This window comes from Neovison vison, chromosome 11, assembly GCF_020171115.1.
Source record: "Neovison vison isolate M4711 chromosome 11, ASM_NN_V1, whole genome shotgun sequence".
In the NCBI taxonomy this organism is placed as follows: domain Eukaryota; kingdom Metazoa; phylum Chordata; class Mammalia; order Carnivora; family Mustelidae; genus Neogale; species Neogale vison.
In genome coordinates this window covers 149,248,813-149,266,104 of record NC_058101.1, presented here as the reverse complement: position 1 = coordinate 149,266,104, position 17,292 = coordinate 149,248,813, and the positions used below count along the sequence as shown (strand labels likewise).

Below are 17,292 nucleotides of genomic sequence, written 5' to 3'. Positions count from 1 at the left end.
GAGGGAGGCTGAAAGAGAGGGGGAAGCGGGCTCCCTGCTGATCAGAGAGCCCAATGCGGGGCTCGATCTCAGGACGCTGAGAACATGACCTGAACCGAAGGCAAAGGCTTAACCCACTAAGCCACCCAGGCATCCCAGTGAAATCTGCTATTTCTCATTTATAGTGTCTGAATTGTAGGAAGGCTTCCCGCTCGACATTTCCCCCATCTTTTTTCTTTTAAATACTTCAATAGTTTTCTTATTTTACATTAGCTCATTACTCCTATGTGACATTTGTAATAATTTAAAATTTTATTTAATTCCATTTTTTTCCAAATGGATATTGAATTGTTCCTATTCTCTTATTTGAATAATTTATCCTTTTCCCATCCTGTACTTGTACCACAGACTATAAAGCACTCTAAAGTTATAGTATGTTTTGTTGACAATATATTTTATTTCATGCAGGTGTATGAAAGAATTTAAAAGTTGCTTATTTAAGTTATTAATTAATAGCTTAATCCATTTCTGTTTGCTAATCCAGAAAATAGTAATAATATGTGACAGCACATAGGCCATTGGCTGGTCCCATAGTAACTGTTTTATTGTCATTCTTCCCTTCCTTCTTCATGACATTGTAAGTAGTAACTCTGCTAGGTAAAGGGCCATCAGATGAGTGATGTTTTACTTTGAAGATAATAAGTTCTTGAACTAATTTCCTTTTAAAAAATGTGTGTGTATATGCATGTACATGTATACAAAAATCACTGTTTTATTCTCTGTCAGTTTCAGGAGACAAGTATTATCTTTAAATCTAAATGGGTGCAATTCATTAATGAAAAAACTACAGCATCTCTTTGCCTTTTTGGCTCATACACAGGTGAGTGTAAGTGTGTATAGTATGTATATGTTAACTTCATTGATAATATTCTTTAAACTTCACATTATACCAAACTTGATGAATCTTGTTTTAATAATATGTATTTGACGCAGCATAACAAATCCACTTAGATGTACTAGACATCCTGCCTAAAATCAGGATATGCTTTGAGTTTTTATTTCTTCCTCCTGTTTCCCATTCTTGTAGATGAATATTATGCTGACCCTTTCTTCTAATATAGATAAAATCCGATTTCTTCTCTAATAAATAAACATCTTCATGAAAACGTCTTTTTAAATGCATCTCTAATAGTTTATAATACTAAATTGATAGATTTTTCATAATAATTAATAAAATAATTTTGTGGCACATTGGCTTTTCTCTCCTATTTCTAATGTATGTACCTTCTCATTCTTATTATGACCAAAATTTTAAGCTCTAGAGCCTAATGGGTAAACAACTTTATCCATTAAGTTCTAAGGCTTAAGATTTAAGATGATCTTTTATGTCCACAAATTAATCCAAGGAAATGAATTTATGCTACTGGCAAGAAAGTCACATATAGTAAACATTCATTTGAAAGACATTTATTGATGGACATTGGGGGAGGATATGTGCTGTGATGAACACTGTGAATTGTGTAAGACTGATGAATCACAGACCTGTACCTCTGAAACAAATAATACTTTATATGTTAATTATTTACTTAAATAAATAAAGACATTTATTGAGAGACAATATGGAATCTGGTAAGCATTTAAAGGGGAAGGCAATCCTTACACTCATGGAACTCTTAAGTTTTGAGTACTACATATGAACAATATATATATCATTTATAAATAATGTATACTATTTTTTTCTGGTTTTACTCTGATTGTCTTACTTTTACTCTGTCTTACTCCTGTAAAAGGAGTAGGTGGGAGAATCAGAAGAGAAGATAGCTTTACTGGGATTGAGTTGATAAGAATGCCTGTTTCCTATATATAAGCTGTGAAATAGCTCAAGTATAACTTCTTTTTTTTTTTTTTAGATTTTATTTATTTATTTGACAGAGCGAGATCATAAGTAGGCAGAGAGGCAGGCAGAGAGAGAGAGAGAGAGAGAGAGGAGGAAGCAGGCTCCCTGCCAAGCAGAGAGCCCAATGCGGGACTCGATCCCAGGACCCTGAGATCATGACCTGAGCCAAAGGCAGAGGCTTAACCCACTGAGCCACCCAGGCGCCCTAGTATAACTTCTTAAATGGAAAAAATTAACATATGGGTGATGGCCTATAAGTAGTAGTATACTCAAAGAAATAATTTTATTTTTCTCTTTCTGAAGAAAATCTGTTCACAAATTAAATTTAACGTCTCAGGACCAAGGGAGATGAAATCTCTTCCCTCCAATTGCCAAACATTATTTTCCTAGTAAATTGATTTCTGTACTTGCTTTATCACTAGTCTGTATTTACCTTATATTATATAAAATGTATATATATCTATGTGTGTATAGGTAGCTATAAATACATTATATATACTATATTACCTTTCTGAATCAGAGCTGTTAGGAAAAAAACTATAGGAGGGTTCCATGCTCCCAAGGAAAAGAAGACAGGAATTCACCAGAGAACCTAATAAAAGTTCTGTCATAGTTGAGACCTTGTCTGATAGCAATCCAGCAAGGATTTTTTTGGATTGATAGATTTCCCTATATAATTGAAAAGCCTTTTTTTCTTACAACTGAGGAAGCTAACATTTATTAAGCATTTAAATTTGCCTAGCTTCTATCCTAAGTATGTATTTACTTATATTTTACATGTATTATTTCTCAATTCTCAGAAACAATCTATGAAGTAACAAGATAGTATCTCCATTTTACAGATGAAAAAACTAGGTTTATATTACCTGCTTTTCAGGGTCATGCAGACAAGTGGCAAATTGGGGTATGATATGAACCAAATGACTCTAGAACTCATGCTTAACTAGTATGTTGAAGTTCCTTCCTTCAGAATGCTATCAACACCCCATTTTGATAAAAAATTTTTCAACTGAGGACTCTGTTACATTCCACAAATATTCAAAATGTCAGAATTCTAAGTTTTCAGGTTTAAATCACATCTTTTCAGATGCCTTTTCAGTTACTTTTTGTTGTTGCAAAATCTAGGATTTGAGCCAAGATTGCTTCAAAGTCAATGAGCATCCACTTCACTAAACCTCCACCACACCAAAAAAGATCAGCAAGGACCCTAAACAGTATACTTACATTCTGTCCATTTATGAAATGTGTACCTAGTCAAGGAAATTTTCACCTAAAGTAGATATGTGTGGCCCTATATGGTATTCTCCTTATTATTTTATCCAAAATATGTATTCATTAGCATGTCTTTTTCAGATTTGGTTTTACAAAAAAATTGGATGCAAGCATGTGACTGTCAGAGAGAGATAATGCCAGTAGCATTATATTAAGTGTTTGAGAGACCTGGGTTCCCTCTGGTACTATTTTAACTGTAAAACCTTGGGCAAGTCACATGTTTCTTTAGCTATTAATTCTTATCTGCAGAATGAGAAGTTATGAATGAAGATTACCTAAATTTATTTCTAATTTTATCTGTCCCCATTTCTGGGTCTTTGTAGTAGTGTTAAGTGCAATATATTTTTAATTGATCTTTATTAAACATTGTATATTAAGATTTTAGTTATTTGATTCATGGTATGAGAATCACTTCCTTGTATTTTCTCTACTGATATCAAGAGAGAAGCATATGCACCTCGGGTATTCTTTGAGGCTTCTAGACCTCCATGGTTTACCCCCAGATCACAGCAAGACTGTTCTGAATACCTCAGGTTTCTGCTAGACAGGTAAAAAGTATTTGAAAGTTATGATTTGAATTGTTTTCTTTCATAACAGATTATTTCTGTGGCATATTGTTTTTGCCTTTAAAAACATATTTCAAATGTTAATCTTTAAAATACCTTGCATTTACTGTATATATTTAAGTGTTCTTTTGTTTTTAATTTGGCTTCTTTTTTTGATTTTCTTACTTTGGACCAGCTGTTCTTAGAGTGTGGTACAAAGACCCCCTACGGGTTCCAAAAACATTCTCAGGGGTCTTCCCTTTTCTAACTATATATCTGTGTATATGTAATTGAGCCAGATTTTCTTCATATGTTTCATCCAGAGCAACATATCACAATAGATTAAACGCAGAGCAGCTATGAGGATCCAGCTGTCTTCTATTAAGCCAGATACTTGAAATATTTGCAAAATGTAAAACAGTGCCATTCTTCTCACTAAATCTTGTGGTTTTAGAAAATACAACTTTTTCATAATGAATATTAACACATAATGGGTTTATTATTTTCAAATGTATTATTTTATTACTTTTATTCTCAGTTTTTGAATACAGTAAATATTGATGGGCATAACCACATGAATGGAAGCTGTTGGGTTCCTCAATTTTCCTCAATTACTTTTAAGAGTATAAAGGGATCTGGAGACCAAAAATTTAATAGTTGCTCCTTTAGATCAGTATATAATTAGATGAGTTTGGTGTATTTTGTTGTATCCTTACCACTTAGTTAATAAAACCTCTGTCTTCTTCTCCAGATCATTGCCTCTCTTCTATTACATGAATGACTAGTAAAGTTAGTTGAACTTAACATGTGCTGATTAGCTGATTGCTAAGGACATGTTGAGTGCTTTCTTTGTACCAGGCTTTCTATGAGATGTCAGGCAGACAAAGATATAGAAGATAATTAGTGGACATATATCATTTACTATCATGTAATAAGTGCTATAAAATAGCAGTATCAAGAAAGAATGAGACTATAAGGTAATGATAGCCCCTAACTTCTAATCTACATTCTCAAATTGTTCAATATTCCTGTGGATTAAAAGAGGAAAAACTCGATTTTTTAAGTTACTATATTTGATTAAAAAATAATTTGGCTGTTTATATAAGCCACCAATTTTCTTTTAAAGATTTTATTTATTTATTTATTTATTTATTTATTTGACAGACAGAGATCACAAGAAGGTAGAGAGGCAGGCGGGGGGGGGGGTGGGAGGAGGTGGGGAAGCAGGCTCCACACTAAGCCTGATGCGGGGCTCAATCCTAGGACCCTGAGACCATGACCTGAGCTGAGGCAGAGGCTTAACCCACTGAGCCACCCAGGTGCCCCTAAGCCACCAGTATTTTTAAATAGCAATGACATTGAAACATAAGTGAAGCAGCAATATAATGATATATACTCTCCTGCAGGCTACATGAAGAAGAAAAGATCTTGAAAGTTCAGTCCTCACACAAGCCATCTGAAAGTCTGGGGTGCAATGAATCTTCTTTACAGGAAGTAGCCAGTAAGGCAGCTGTACTAGCAGAGAGCCCTTGCACAAGTGATGGTGAGAAGACTTTAATAGAAAAAATGTTTGGAGGAAAACTACGAACTCATATATGTTGTTTGAACTGCAGGAGTACCTCACAAAAAGTGGAAGCCTTTACCGATCTTTCACTGGCCTTTTGTCCTTCCTCTTCTGTCGAAAACTTGTCTTTTCAAGATCCAGCATCATCAGCCAGTACACAAGATGGTGGCCTAACGCAAGCCAGTGTACCTGGTCCTTCAGAAGAACCAGGAGTTTATAATCCAGCAACAGCTGCCTTTGTTTGTGACTCAGCTATGAATGAAAGAATGTTAGGCAGTCCTTCTGATGAGTTTTGCTGTACTGAAAACACTTGTGTCCCCAGTGAATCTAGCACAATTCTTGTTAATAAAGATGTACCTCAGAAACCAGGAGGTGGAAGCACACCTTCAGTAACTGACTTACTAAATTATTTTTTGGCTCCAGAGATTCTTACTGGTGACAACCAGTATTATTGTGAAAACTGTGCCTCTTTGCAGAATGCTGAGAAAACTATGCAAATCACGGAGGAGCCTGAGTACCTTATTCTTACTCTCCTGAGATTTTCATATGATCAAAAGTATCATGTGAGAAGAAAGATTTTAGACAACGTGTCACTGCCACTGGTTTTGGAGTTGCCAGTTAAAAGAACTACTTCTTTCTCTTCATTGTCAGAAAGTTGGTCTATAGATGTTGACTTCACTGATATTAGTGAGAACCTAGCTAAAAAATTAAAGCCTTCTGGAACTGAAGAAACTTGCTGCTCCAGATTGGTGCCATATCTATTAAGTTCTGTTGTTGTTCACTCTGGTATATCCTCTGAAAGTGGGCATTACTATTCTTACGCCAGAAACATCACAGGTACAGAGTCCTCATACCAGATGTGCCATCAGTCTGAGACTCTGGCGTTAGCATCCTCCCAAAGTCATTTCCTAGAGAGAAATAGTCCCAGTGCAGTTATTGAACAGGATTTAGAGAATAAGGAAATGTCAAAAGAATGGTTTTTATTTAATGACAGCAGAGTGACATTTACTTCATTTCAGTCAGTCCAGAAAATTACGAGTAGGTTTCCAAAGGACACAGCTTATGTGCTTTTGTATAAAAAACAGAATAGCACTAATGGTTTAAATGGTAACAGTTCAACCAGTGGACTCTGGGTAAATGGAGACCCACCTCTACAGAAAGAACTTATGGATGCTATAACAAAAGACAATAAACTATATTTACAGGTAAGTTGGATATAGAAACTTAATCTGTGGAAAATATTTAAACAATTGGTTTAACAGTGGTTAAATGAGTATCCTAATTTTGAAACCCAACTTCTGCATTTTCAAGGAATTTACAGTGGCAATTCTGAAATTTGGGTCTGGGTTTATATAGAAATCAGCCTATATACTGTATATATATATACTATATATATTTCTATATATACTTCTATATATATAGAAAGCCATTACTTTCTAATATTTTGAATTAGCTATGAAAAGTTGGAGTTAGATGCAGTTTAAAAGACCTCACTTGTTTTTAATTACAAAAGATGTGATCATTATACAGTTATTCGGTACAGAAATATAGGAAGCTTAGTAAAATGGAAGTATCTTCCCTCTCCTCTTTAATCCCACCTACCAGAGGAAACAGCTGCTGAATCTGGTGTTTATTTCATTCTACACTATTTGACAGGTATTTTAAGGGCACTTATTAACATTCAGGTGGATAAGATAAAGAACACTGAAAAGATAGAATATGTAAAAAAAGCAAAAAACAAAAACAAAAGCACATAATTGTGTTCTTTAAGGACCTGAGCAATAAAACCAGAGAGCTAATAGAACAATTACTAAATAAAAGCCATGGAACAAAGGTTTCATATGACCTGAATTTACTTAAAACTACACTTTTTGCAAGGAGTTAGTGATTTTATTATTTAAAAGTTAATAAAGATCTTGGCTGCAAGTATTTTTCTCTGAAACCTGCTAACTTGCTAATAGCGTAAGGACTAACACTAAATTATCAATGAAACTGTAGGTGTATTAACTGTGTAGTCCAAGTGATTTTATGAGTTTATGTAAGTTCTAAAAATTTGGTGTTTGAAAATCACAAAGCTGAAAAATACAAATTAAGAGAAGAAATGGGTCATTAGAGTACTGATTCTTAGAACTTGATTTTTCTCAAAAAATTTCAAATTTGCCATGTTATAAAATACTCAAATAATGATACATGATACATTATTAGTTTGGCAATGTCCTGGAGCAACAGAAAAATTTTATATTTTACAGAAAAAAAATTAGAAATACTATTAAGCCTGATTCACCACCAAAAATTCTGACTTTCAGTCAGAAGACTTATGATCAAGTTAACAGGATGTATTCAATCATATCCTTCTTGCTAGATATTCCATAAGCACCAGATATTAATTGTCATGATTCTTGGAGATTAAAAGGAGGAGTAAGGGCAAGAGGGTTAGGTTGAAATAGAAATTTTCTGTGATATAAGATACAGAAAATAAGGCCCATATAATCTTGATTTGTGGAAGTATGCAGATTATATTTCAATGACTGGGTAAAATAGTATCTTTATCCAAGGATAGAGACATAGATTTTTAAAAGATGAGGAACCTATTACTCTCTTTCTGTGATTGGATTGCCAAAAGCTCTTGTAACCATAACTATTTCATTATAGCCTACCTCCAAATGATTTTCTCTGTCTTAACTATTTCCCCCATTACAGTATTTACAATATCTGGGTGTGATAAGCCATCCTTTTCATTATTGTTTTAAGGCCCATTGTCGCTATAAAGGAAAGCATTATGTACTTTGTTAATTCAGTTTTTCAGTGCCTGCAGTTTTTCTAAATTCCTTCTGAAGTCTCAGATTGGCAAGTTAATGTAATTTAAAAGATATTGTCAAATTTTATTTTTTTATTTTTCTGTTTCCTTTTTGCTTTTTTTTTTTTCAACTGATTTATTTTATTTTTAAGTGTTCAAGATTCATTGTTTATGCACCACACCCAGTGCTCCATGCAATAAGTGCCCTCCTTAATACCTACCACCAGGCTTACCCAACCCCCCATGCCCCTCCCCTCCAAAACCCTCAGTTTGTTTCTCAGAGTCCACAGTCTCTCATGGTTTGTTTCCCCCTCCGATTTCCCCCAACTCACTTCTCTCCTCCCAGTGTCTTCCATGTTATTCCTTATGCTCCATGAGTAAGTGAAACCATATAATTGACTCTCTCTGCTTGACTTACTTCATTCAGCATAATCTCCTCCAGTCCCGTCCATGGGATACAAAAGTTGGGTATTCATCCTTTCTGATAGAGGCATAATACTCCATTGTATATATGGACCATATCTTCTTTATCCATTCATCCATTGAAGTGCATCTTAGTTCTTTCCAGTTTGGCAACTCTGGCCATTGCTGCTGTGAACATTGGGGTACAAATGGCCCTTCTTTTCACTACATCAGTATCTTTGGGGTAAATATCCAGGAGTGCAATTGCAAGGTCATAGGGTAGCTCTATTTTTAATTTCTTAAGGAATCTCCACACTGGTTTCCAAAGTGGCTGCACCAATTTGCATTCCCACCAACAGTGTAAGAGGGTTCCCCTTTCTCTACATCCTCTCCAGCACTTGTTGTTTACTGTCTTCTTGATTTTGGCCATTCTAGCTGGTGTAAGGTGGTATCTCAATGTGGTTTTGATTTGAATCTCCCTGATGGCTAATGATGATGAACATTTTTTCATGTGTCTGTTAGCCATTTGTATGTCTTCTTTGGAGAAGTGTCCGTTCATGTCTTCTGCCCATTTTTTGACATTATTATCTGTTTTGTATGTATTGAGTTTGAGGAGTTCTTTATAGATCTTGGATATCAGCCCTTTGTATGTAGTGTCATTTGTGAATATCTTCTCCTATTCCATGGGTTGCCTCTTTGTTTTGTTGACTCTTTCTTTGCTGTGCAGAAGCTTTTGATGTTGAAGTCCCAAAAGTTCATTTTTGCTTTTGTTTCCTTTGCCTTTGGAGACATCTCTTAAAAGAAGTTGCTGTGGTCAATGTCGAAGAGGCTACTGCCTGTGTTCTCCTCTAGGATTTTGATAGATTCCTGCCTCATTTTGAGGTCTTTTATCCATTTCGAGTTTATCTTTGTATATGGTGTAAGAGAATGGTCGAATTTCATTCTTCTATACATAGCTGTCCAATTTTCCCAGCACCATTTATTGAAGAGACCGTCTTTTTTCCACTGGATATTTTTTCCTGCTTTGTCAAAGGTTAGTTGACCATAGAGTTGCGGGTCCATGTCTGGGCTCTCTACTCTGTTCTTCTGGTCTATGTGTCTGTTTACATTAAGATGTTTATGATCCTGTATTAAGACAGGCTCCTAAAGCTTATTATCAAACTACCTTTTTAAAGCGAATTATGATAATAAATACTCAACTCTTAAAAATTTAAATACATTTATACTTTGTATTATTTACTTTTAAATTCAATAATGTAATTGATTTATGATGAAATTTGAATTGTGATGGTTCTCATACTATTTAACTGAATCATTGTGGTATTTTAAGTTAGTATTAAGAGACTTGTATTTTTTTGAATACAGGGCATATATTTTTTATTTTCATTTTTTTATATTTTTGAGGCATAGTTCAAAATTTTTGCTCATTTATAGTAATAATGCTTTGAAATAGATTGCTATGTCAAGAATACAACTTTGGTTTTACGATATAGCTTTATACCTATTTATGAAACAATTGCAAAAACTTAACTAAGTCTTAGTAGAATGCAGAGTGAATATTTTGAGTTCCTTTGCTCTTGAGTAGTACTCCAAATGAATTTACCATCATAGTACATATCAGGGTAGCTACGTTCTTTTTTAATTCTTCATAATTACGTTGGAAATTCATCCTGTATAATTTGGGGGGATTCCATTTTTAAATTTTACAAAAATCACATCTAGATTGACGTGTTGGAGAAAAACTCTTGCTCTTTCTGGTGCTGATGAGACTAGTGATTTTGAAAAGTGGGCAAAAAATCCTATGTGACCAAACCATTTTCTGCTTTGTATCATACCTGACACATAGGATAGCAGTATCATAACTGTGTATCATAGCCTGACACATAGCAGTGCAGATGGTGGATCTCGAAGTAAATTTGGGAAGGGCTTTTCCTTCTTTTATTTCTTTTTATTTCTTCCTTCTTTTATTTCTTTCCCTTAGATCCAACTTGCATAAAGAGTGTCTCTATTATTTTAGTGTCTACACTCCAAATGTAGTTAGGATCCAGCGAGAAAAATGTTGTGTGAGTAGCACCAGCACCACACTGTGAAGTGATATCACCACCTATCTCCACGTGTCCCGCATCAACTACAGACAGACCTTCTGTCCTTTATTTTTGGTTTCTTTCCTTTGTTTCTTTGGAGGAGGTGGTAGTTTAGTGTCTTAATATTTTTCTTTATCATACATACAGAAGAGTATACATAATATATCTGTGTAGTTTGAAGAAAAATAAAAGATGGATTAATTTAATGTTAACATATCTACTTAAATGAGAGATCTAAATATTCTGAAAGTTATTTGTCCCAAAGCAACAGTAACTCCAGGCCTATAGTCCATTACTGAACTAAGAATTAATTTTAATACTTGATATAAAATTGGAATATAAAATATACACTCTGAGAATCATAATTTTTAGCATTCTACACAGTGCTCTCACTGTACTAAAAGAAGTAAAATGAGAAGCAGTTTTCCCTGCTTCAGTCCATTAAGCTTCTGAAAACAGGATATCATACATTTTTCTCTGTCAGCCATATATTTATATAAGTATATAAAAAGCAAAAAAGGAATATTCCTTTCTTAGGAAGCTGTTTTGAAATACAATGTAGCTCTCATGCATTTCAGAAGCAGTGGGGTTAAATTTGTATTGTGTGTGTCCTTTAACACTGCTTCTGGGGGGGAATTACTTTGTAACAAAATCTGGCCTATCTTTTGGGAGCAGAACTTCTTGAACTCTACCTTGCATATTCAGTTTTATTTATTTCATTAGGGAACATGATCTATATCTGAAACCAGATCTTAGAGTCATTTTCATTGCTTGTTGGGATAGTTTAACAGGTTATAGAGCTAGAGCAATGAGGATTTTCTTTCTTATTTTTGTGTCTGTTTTATATACATACCTATAGCTTTTATTTTCTATCAGTAATATTGAAAATTTTAATTTCTATTTTGATTTTTTCTTTAATTCTGTAGACTAAATAATAGATTATGTCTTAAAAAACATTATACAAAGGAACCAGTACAGTGAATTAAAAAGTTTTTGAGAAGTATCTTACAAATTAAGTTTTAAAAGCCTTTCTAAATCCTTCCTGTGACTGGTTAATGAGGCCATTCTGTTACAAGAATTTCTTATCTAAGGTCACATAAATATAAATTATACATATAAGTACAAATAATATATATAATATATAACATATAAATTATAAATAATTATATATAATTATAACATATATAATTTATAAGTATAAATTATAAATATATAAATTCTATATTTATATTTGTAAATCCTAAAAATATTTATAAATAAATAAAGTGTTCTAATCTGAGATCATTAATATTTATTGAACACCTAATATGTGTCTGGCACATAGACCAGTACAACTGGTTCTCATAAAAGTTCTGATAATCTGGTAAGGAAAATGTTATAAGTAATACTGTAAGGTTCCATTTTCCTTAGCAATGTTATTGAAATTCTACCTTTATTTACTGAGAAATATTCTAAGGAAAGGGTAGCTAACATTCAGCCTTCTTTCATTATTTATACCTTTTACTGTATCACCCACATACAAAATAGCCCCACTTGATAAAGAGTAGATAATCCATTGTTGTAACCTTTAAATATCTACATTCTGTATATTAGCAAGGAAATCTATTGGTGAGTATTTACAAGAACTATAGAATTCCTGTAGAGGAATTTTAGGATGTGGGGCTTCAGTTTTCTCTTCTGCAGACTGAAGTATTGAAACAGAACAGGCCATAGGGTTTGTCATTTGTAGAGTTACACCAGGATTTTGTTCTCTGTCTTACTTGTACCATCTGTGATTATGTACTTTATTTAGTAATATTTGGTAAGGATTGGTATAGTCAATATTTTTTAAATTACTGAAATTGATGGATGCTTATTAAGAATTAAGTCAGTTTTAAAATATTTATACATCCATTGTATTTAGGATCTTAACTTTATAAAAATTCTTTTTAATTTTAGGAACAAGAGTTGAATGCTCGAGCCCGGGCCCTACAAGCTGCATCTGCCTCCTGTTCATTTCGGCCCAATGGATTTGATGATAATGACCCACCAGGAAGCTGTGGACCAACTGGTGGAGGGGGTGGAGGAGGATTTAATACAGTTGGCAGACTCGTATTTTGATCCTGAGAGATCCAAAATGCACTGGTCACAAAAATCTAATACTATGACTGTTAACAAATATCATACCTATCTTTTATTTTTCTTTTCATTAGACCCTTATACTTTAAGAAAACACACTCAGTGCTTGTTTTGATTTTCTTGACAATACCGTTATTAACAAGTGCATCATGGGAAAAAAAATCTACCTCTTAAAATTCCATTTTGCTTTCATGGTTAGACATGCTTGACCAAAAATTTTCAGAGAAAAATATGTACCCGGTCCCTAATTAAGCTGCATTAAATTTAGCAAAGGCATTTAAATGGTCTCATTCTCAGTCGTACTTAACAAAAAAATATGATTCATTTAGCATCTTTTATAAAAGAATTGATGCTACAAATAATGGAAATATTGTTTAAAAAGAAAGAAAAAATCCTTTATTTCATGCATAGTACCCCATTATTAAATTCAAATCTTTTAAAATACTAAAGATAATACAGTCTCTAATGAAGGCAATAACATAAAATTTATCAAGCTATAGTACTTTTCAGGTTTTTGTTTAGTGCTGTTTTCAGCATCACTGTATCTGCATTTCAAGTATAAATGTTTTCAAAAAGGATTATTTATACATATATGCTGAACTGATTTTAAGAAAGGTGCATGATCCTGTAGGAACAACATTTTTACCTAAAAATTGCTAACTTTGTAGTATTTCTAATTGTTTAAGGATTTTTAAATTCTATTTCAGGGAGTATATCTTCTGTGTGTTTTGAAGAAGGTGAGTTCTGTATGTGCCTTGCAGTACTGTAATTAAAAAATAGGAATCTTTGGCTGCGGAAAAGTTTTTAAAAATGAAATGTTAGAAAGTAATTTTTTGTGCTAACATTAAAATTATAACTTTTTGAAAGATATTAGATATTCCTGAAGTAAAATCTGACGGTTCTAAATCAATAAGTATGATAGATTATTTTTAAATTATAGAAGAATTCAGAGGGAATGAATCTAGGCAAGTAAAAAATCTTTTGATTTTGTTACTTAATCCTCTGATTATTAAACATCAATTGCATATTCTTAGAGTTGGACATTTGGGATTTTTTTTTCATTTGAATCTTGTGCTTTGCACAGTTGTTTCTATTTCATAGTTTCATATAAAATGTTGAAATGTAAGACCCTACCATCCTGCATTTTCTTTTACCAGAGAGTGAAAAACAAGTCAGTTCTCCTGGGTCTTGATTATATGTATTCTATAATTATCCCAGTTTTCCCTTTCCCTAAAACTTTTAACTTATCCATGGTTGTACATTGTTCTAAAATCTATCTCATATTTATTTTGAAAACACTTAAAGGAAAGGGTGTTCTTTGGTGATTTGGAGTTTATCTTTTTCCTAACCTTTTAATTCTGTTAAAAACAGAATTCCTCATCTTCATTCCACTGTATCCCACCCCTAACTTGTTTCCAGTCACCAGGAAAATTGGGAAAACTGATTGGATTAGAACTGGAAATTCTTTGCAGAATTGATTGAGATTTGTCTTTTCTATAAATGAATGAAACACAAATTTTTATCATGCTGTCTTTTCCTGTGCGCTTCCTTTTGTCTTAATAGTGTATTCCTGAGATACTCTATGTGTTCAGTTACCCACTGGCTAATTAATGATTTATTATCAGATTATATCAGTGTTAGCATTTACTGAAATTGGTGAAGTTATTTAATTCTTGGTACATTCATATTGGGCTCAGCTGCTCCTGGGAACTTTCTTAAAGACCGACCTACACGTGGTTTTATCTATGAATACCAAATCATTCAAGGATTTTGTCTGTCAAGGTGATACATACTGAGTTTTCAAAATGATAAAAAGATGGAATAATACTGGGACTATTCAGATGATAATTTCATATCAGTAGCAAAAACTTGAAATTAAGGATTTCCTTTTCAGATTAAAACTGTAATAACATTAATCATTTGCTGAATTTAAAGTATTTATATCTATGTAAATGAACTTGAAACTTGAAACCAGAATAACCAGAGGCTCCATTTCTTACATTCCTAACCCTTGTGCTTTCCTCTGCCTCTTGCAAATTTTATAAGGTCTGACTCGGCCAGAATATAATTGCTGTTTTAGTTCATTTATTTGATTACCAAGGTAATCAGTTCAAATGAAGCTGCTCAATGCTGCTTAAAAGGGTGCATTACGCCACACCACCAACAAAAATGAAAAACCAGATATCTAAGTCTGTTCCTTTCAAATATCTTTATTGACACATTGAGAAAAATAGATTTTTTTCTTCAGAGAGATAGGCAAAGAAGAAAATGTGTGTAATGTGGTCAGTCATGCAAGCCCTTGTAATCCATTCACTAAGCAGGTGCCTATGCAGCTCTGCCTCATGACGTTTACATAGCTCAAGTTGGAGAATGGAATCTAATTTGTTCTTTGTTCAAGCTTCTTCCCACCACCTCTCTTCCCGCTGAATAATCAGAGATAGAGCAGCATTGGGCTTGAGATCCCTGACTTTGGTCTCCATACCTTAAGACTCCAGAAGAATCCTTTGGATGTTAAAATAAAGATTCCTCATAATGTGTAGAGGTATTGGGGATCCTTATAACAGGTTCAAAAAAGCCTAGTTTTAGCTGAAATCTAGAAAGAACAAAAAATATTCCAAAACTAAAGTTTTAAGCTGAAATCTGTAGTATTTCTTCTCAGTTAGTTCTGTTCCCTTTATGGTCATGTTATTTACAAAAACAGTTGTCTTTTCATATACTACCCCTTTAAAAACTTCTGCTACCTTCTTAGAAGAAGGGGTTGAATGCTTCTTATGTGTGCATCACAGTTGAAGAAAAAGAAAATTGTCATAGTTTGTTCAGTACACAGATGTTAATGGAAATCACCATTTTAATGTTGTATACTTTGTTCCAGTTCTTAATTTTCAGTATATCTTTTTCCTGTGATTGTGCACTGCACTTCACATAATATACACTATACAAGGAGAGATTTTTAAGTGACTGTTCAGAGAAAATAATACCATACCTTTATGTATAGTATCTTCTCTCATATGAATGCTATGCTTTCTAAATCCTTTCATCCTTGACTTTTTTCTAATGAGTTTAGATTTCTAAAACTATTGTGAAGTAAAGAAGGATAAATCATTCACATTTTATAAAAGCATACAAAGAAGCGTTAACTGACTTCTGTTAACTACTCAGTAATGTGGTCATCTGAGGGAGTAAGGCTAAACCTTGGATAATGTAATCTGAGAGCTTAAAGTGCAACAGCTAGCAAATTTAAATTAAAAATTATCTCAGGCTTAAAAAAATAAATCTAAAATATATGTTGCTCCATATATACAATCTTAAGCATTTACCAAACTATTACGTACCGTTATAGTATTAGCCTTTCTTGATATTACTAAGTTAATTTTCTTACAGAGTTCTTTATAGGAGTGAGTGAATCTCAGAATGAATAGAGGATTTAAAATAAACAGGGCTTTAAAAAAAAATCTTGTAAAGAAACTGCAGCTTCCCTTTATAAAAAGAAATCGCAATAGAACTAATTTTTAAAGAAATGAAATAAAGATTTTTATAAAATCAACAACCTGAGTTTTACAGATTCAAGGGACTTGTTATGTAAAACTTTTAGCCCCGATGTTATATAACCAGTGTGGATTTGGCATTAAAAATAGAATCTAAGAAGTCAGCCAAGTGTGTTGCCAGCGTTCATCAGTGTCAGTTATGGCCTGCAGTTGTTTTTCTCTTGATCTCATGTTTTCACATTTTGCTTTGTGTGCTAGACACACACACACATAAACATAAACACGTACACATACACCTTGATTTCAGAGAGATGAAAAAGCCTTCCCTAGCTAGATCAGCAGTATTCAACTTTGCGTTTATGTTAAAATCACTCAGTTTATAAAAAATAATAGCATACTCAGGCCTCACCCCAGACCAATTAAATTATGTGGGGACTGGGCATCAATATTTTTTTAAGTTCCTCATGGGATTTTGATGTGCAGCATTGGTTGAGAACTTCTGGACTAGAAAAGGAGTTTTTTCCTAGGGCTTTTACCCAAGAGAACTAGCATATTGACTGTCTACCATGTGCAGGAGACTGGTTGATATTTATATGTATTTTTTGCTCATAACTTTGCTTTCCCTAACCCCATTACAGATCAATAAATAAATTCTTATTAAGGAACTTGCTTGAAATCATGCAGCTAAAAAATAAAAAGTTGAGATTTCTTAAAATTGAAATTTTAACCTAAGTCTTAAGAACTCCAGAGCCAGTATTCTAGTGGAAAGATAGTAACAAGTAGGAGAATAAATGTGAACTAAAAACTACGCGAATTACATATTAATAAAGGCTTGGCAATAAATTTTTGAAACAAAATTTCTATATTGTTTCACTTCTTGTGCCCTTAAATATGATTCCAAAAATAAATAGAGATCTGCTTTGTTAAAGCCTGTTGGTAATTATCTAAATAGTTAAAACATGATTCTTAGCAAACTCATTTGCTAGACCAGTTTAATTCTGCTTACCTGCCTAATTTCTTCCATTTTTCCCCTTCTGTCCTCCCTCAGTCCTACCAGATCTTCCGTAGTTCTTATTCAAACATTGTGTTCTTGCCATCTCTAGACTTTTGCACATACAAGTCTCAGCAGAGCATACCATTCTCCTTAAT

At 33.3% G+C, this 17,292-nt stretch overlaps 1 protein-coding gene across 1 annotated transcript in view; it reads left to right on the top strand.

Annotated features, from left to right (window-relative positions):
- USP38 (ubiquitin specific peptidase 38) overlaps positions 1-17,000 on the top strand; it is a 37,200-nt gene extending 20,200 nt beyond the window's left edge. The window contains exons 7-10 of the mRNA XM_044224960.1: positions 766-859; positions 3,590-3,696; positions 5,100-6,462; positions 12,479-17,000. Coding sequence (XP_044080895.1) covers positions 766-859; positions 3,590-3,696; positions 5,100-6,462; positions 12,479-12,640 — 1,726 coding nt within the window. The 3' untranslated portion in view covers positions 12,641-17,000. The remainder of the gene's footprint in view (positions 1-765; positions 860-3,589; positions 3,697-5,099; positions 6,463-12,478) is intronic.
- Positions 17,001-17,292: the final 292 nt, after the last annotated feature.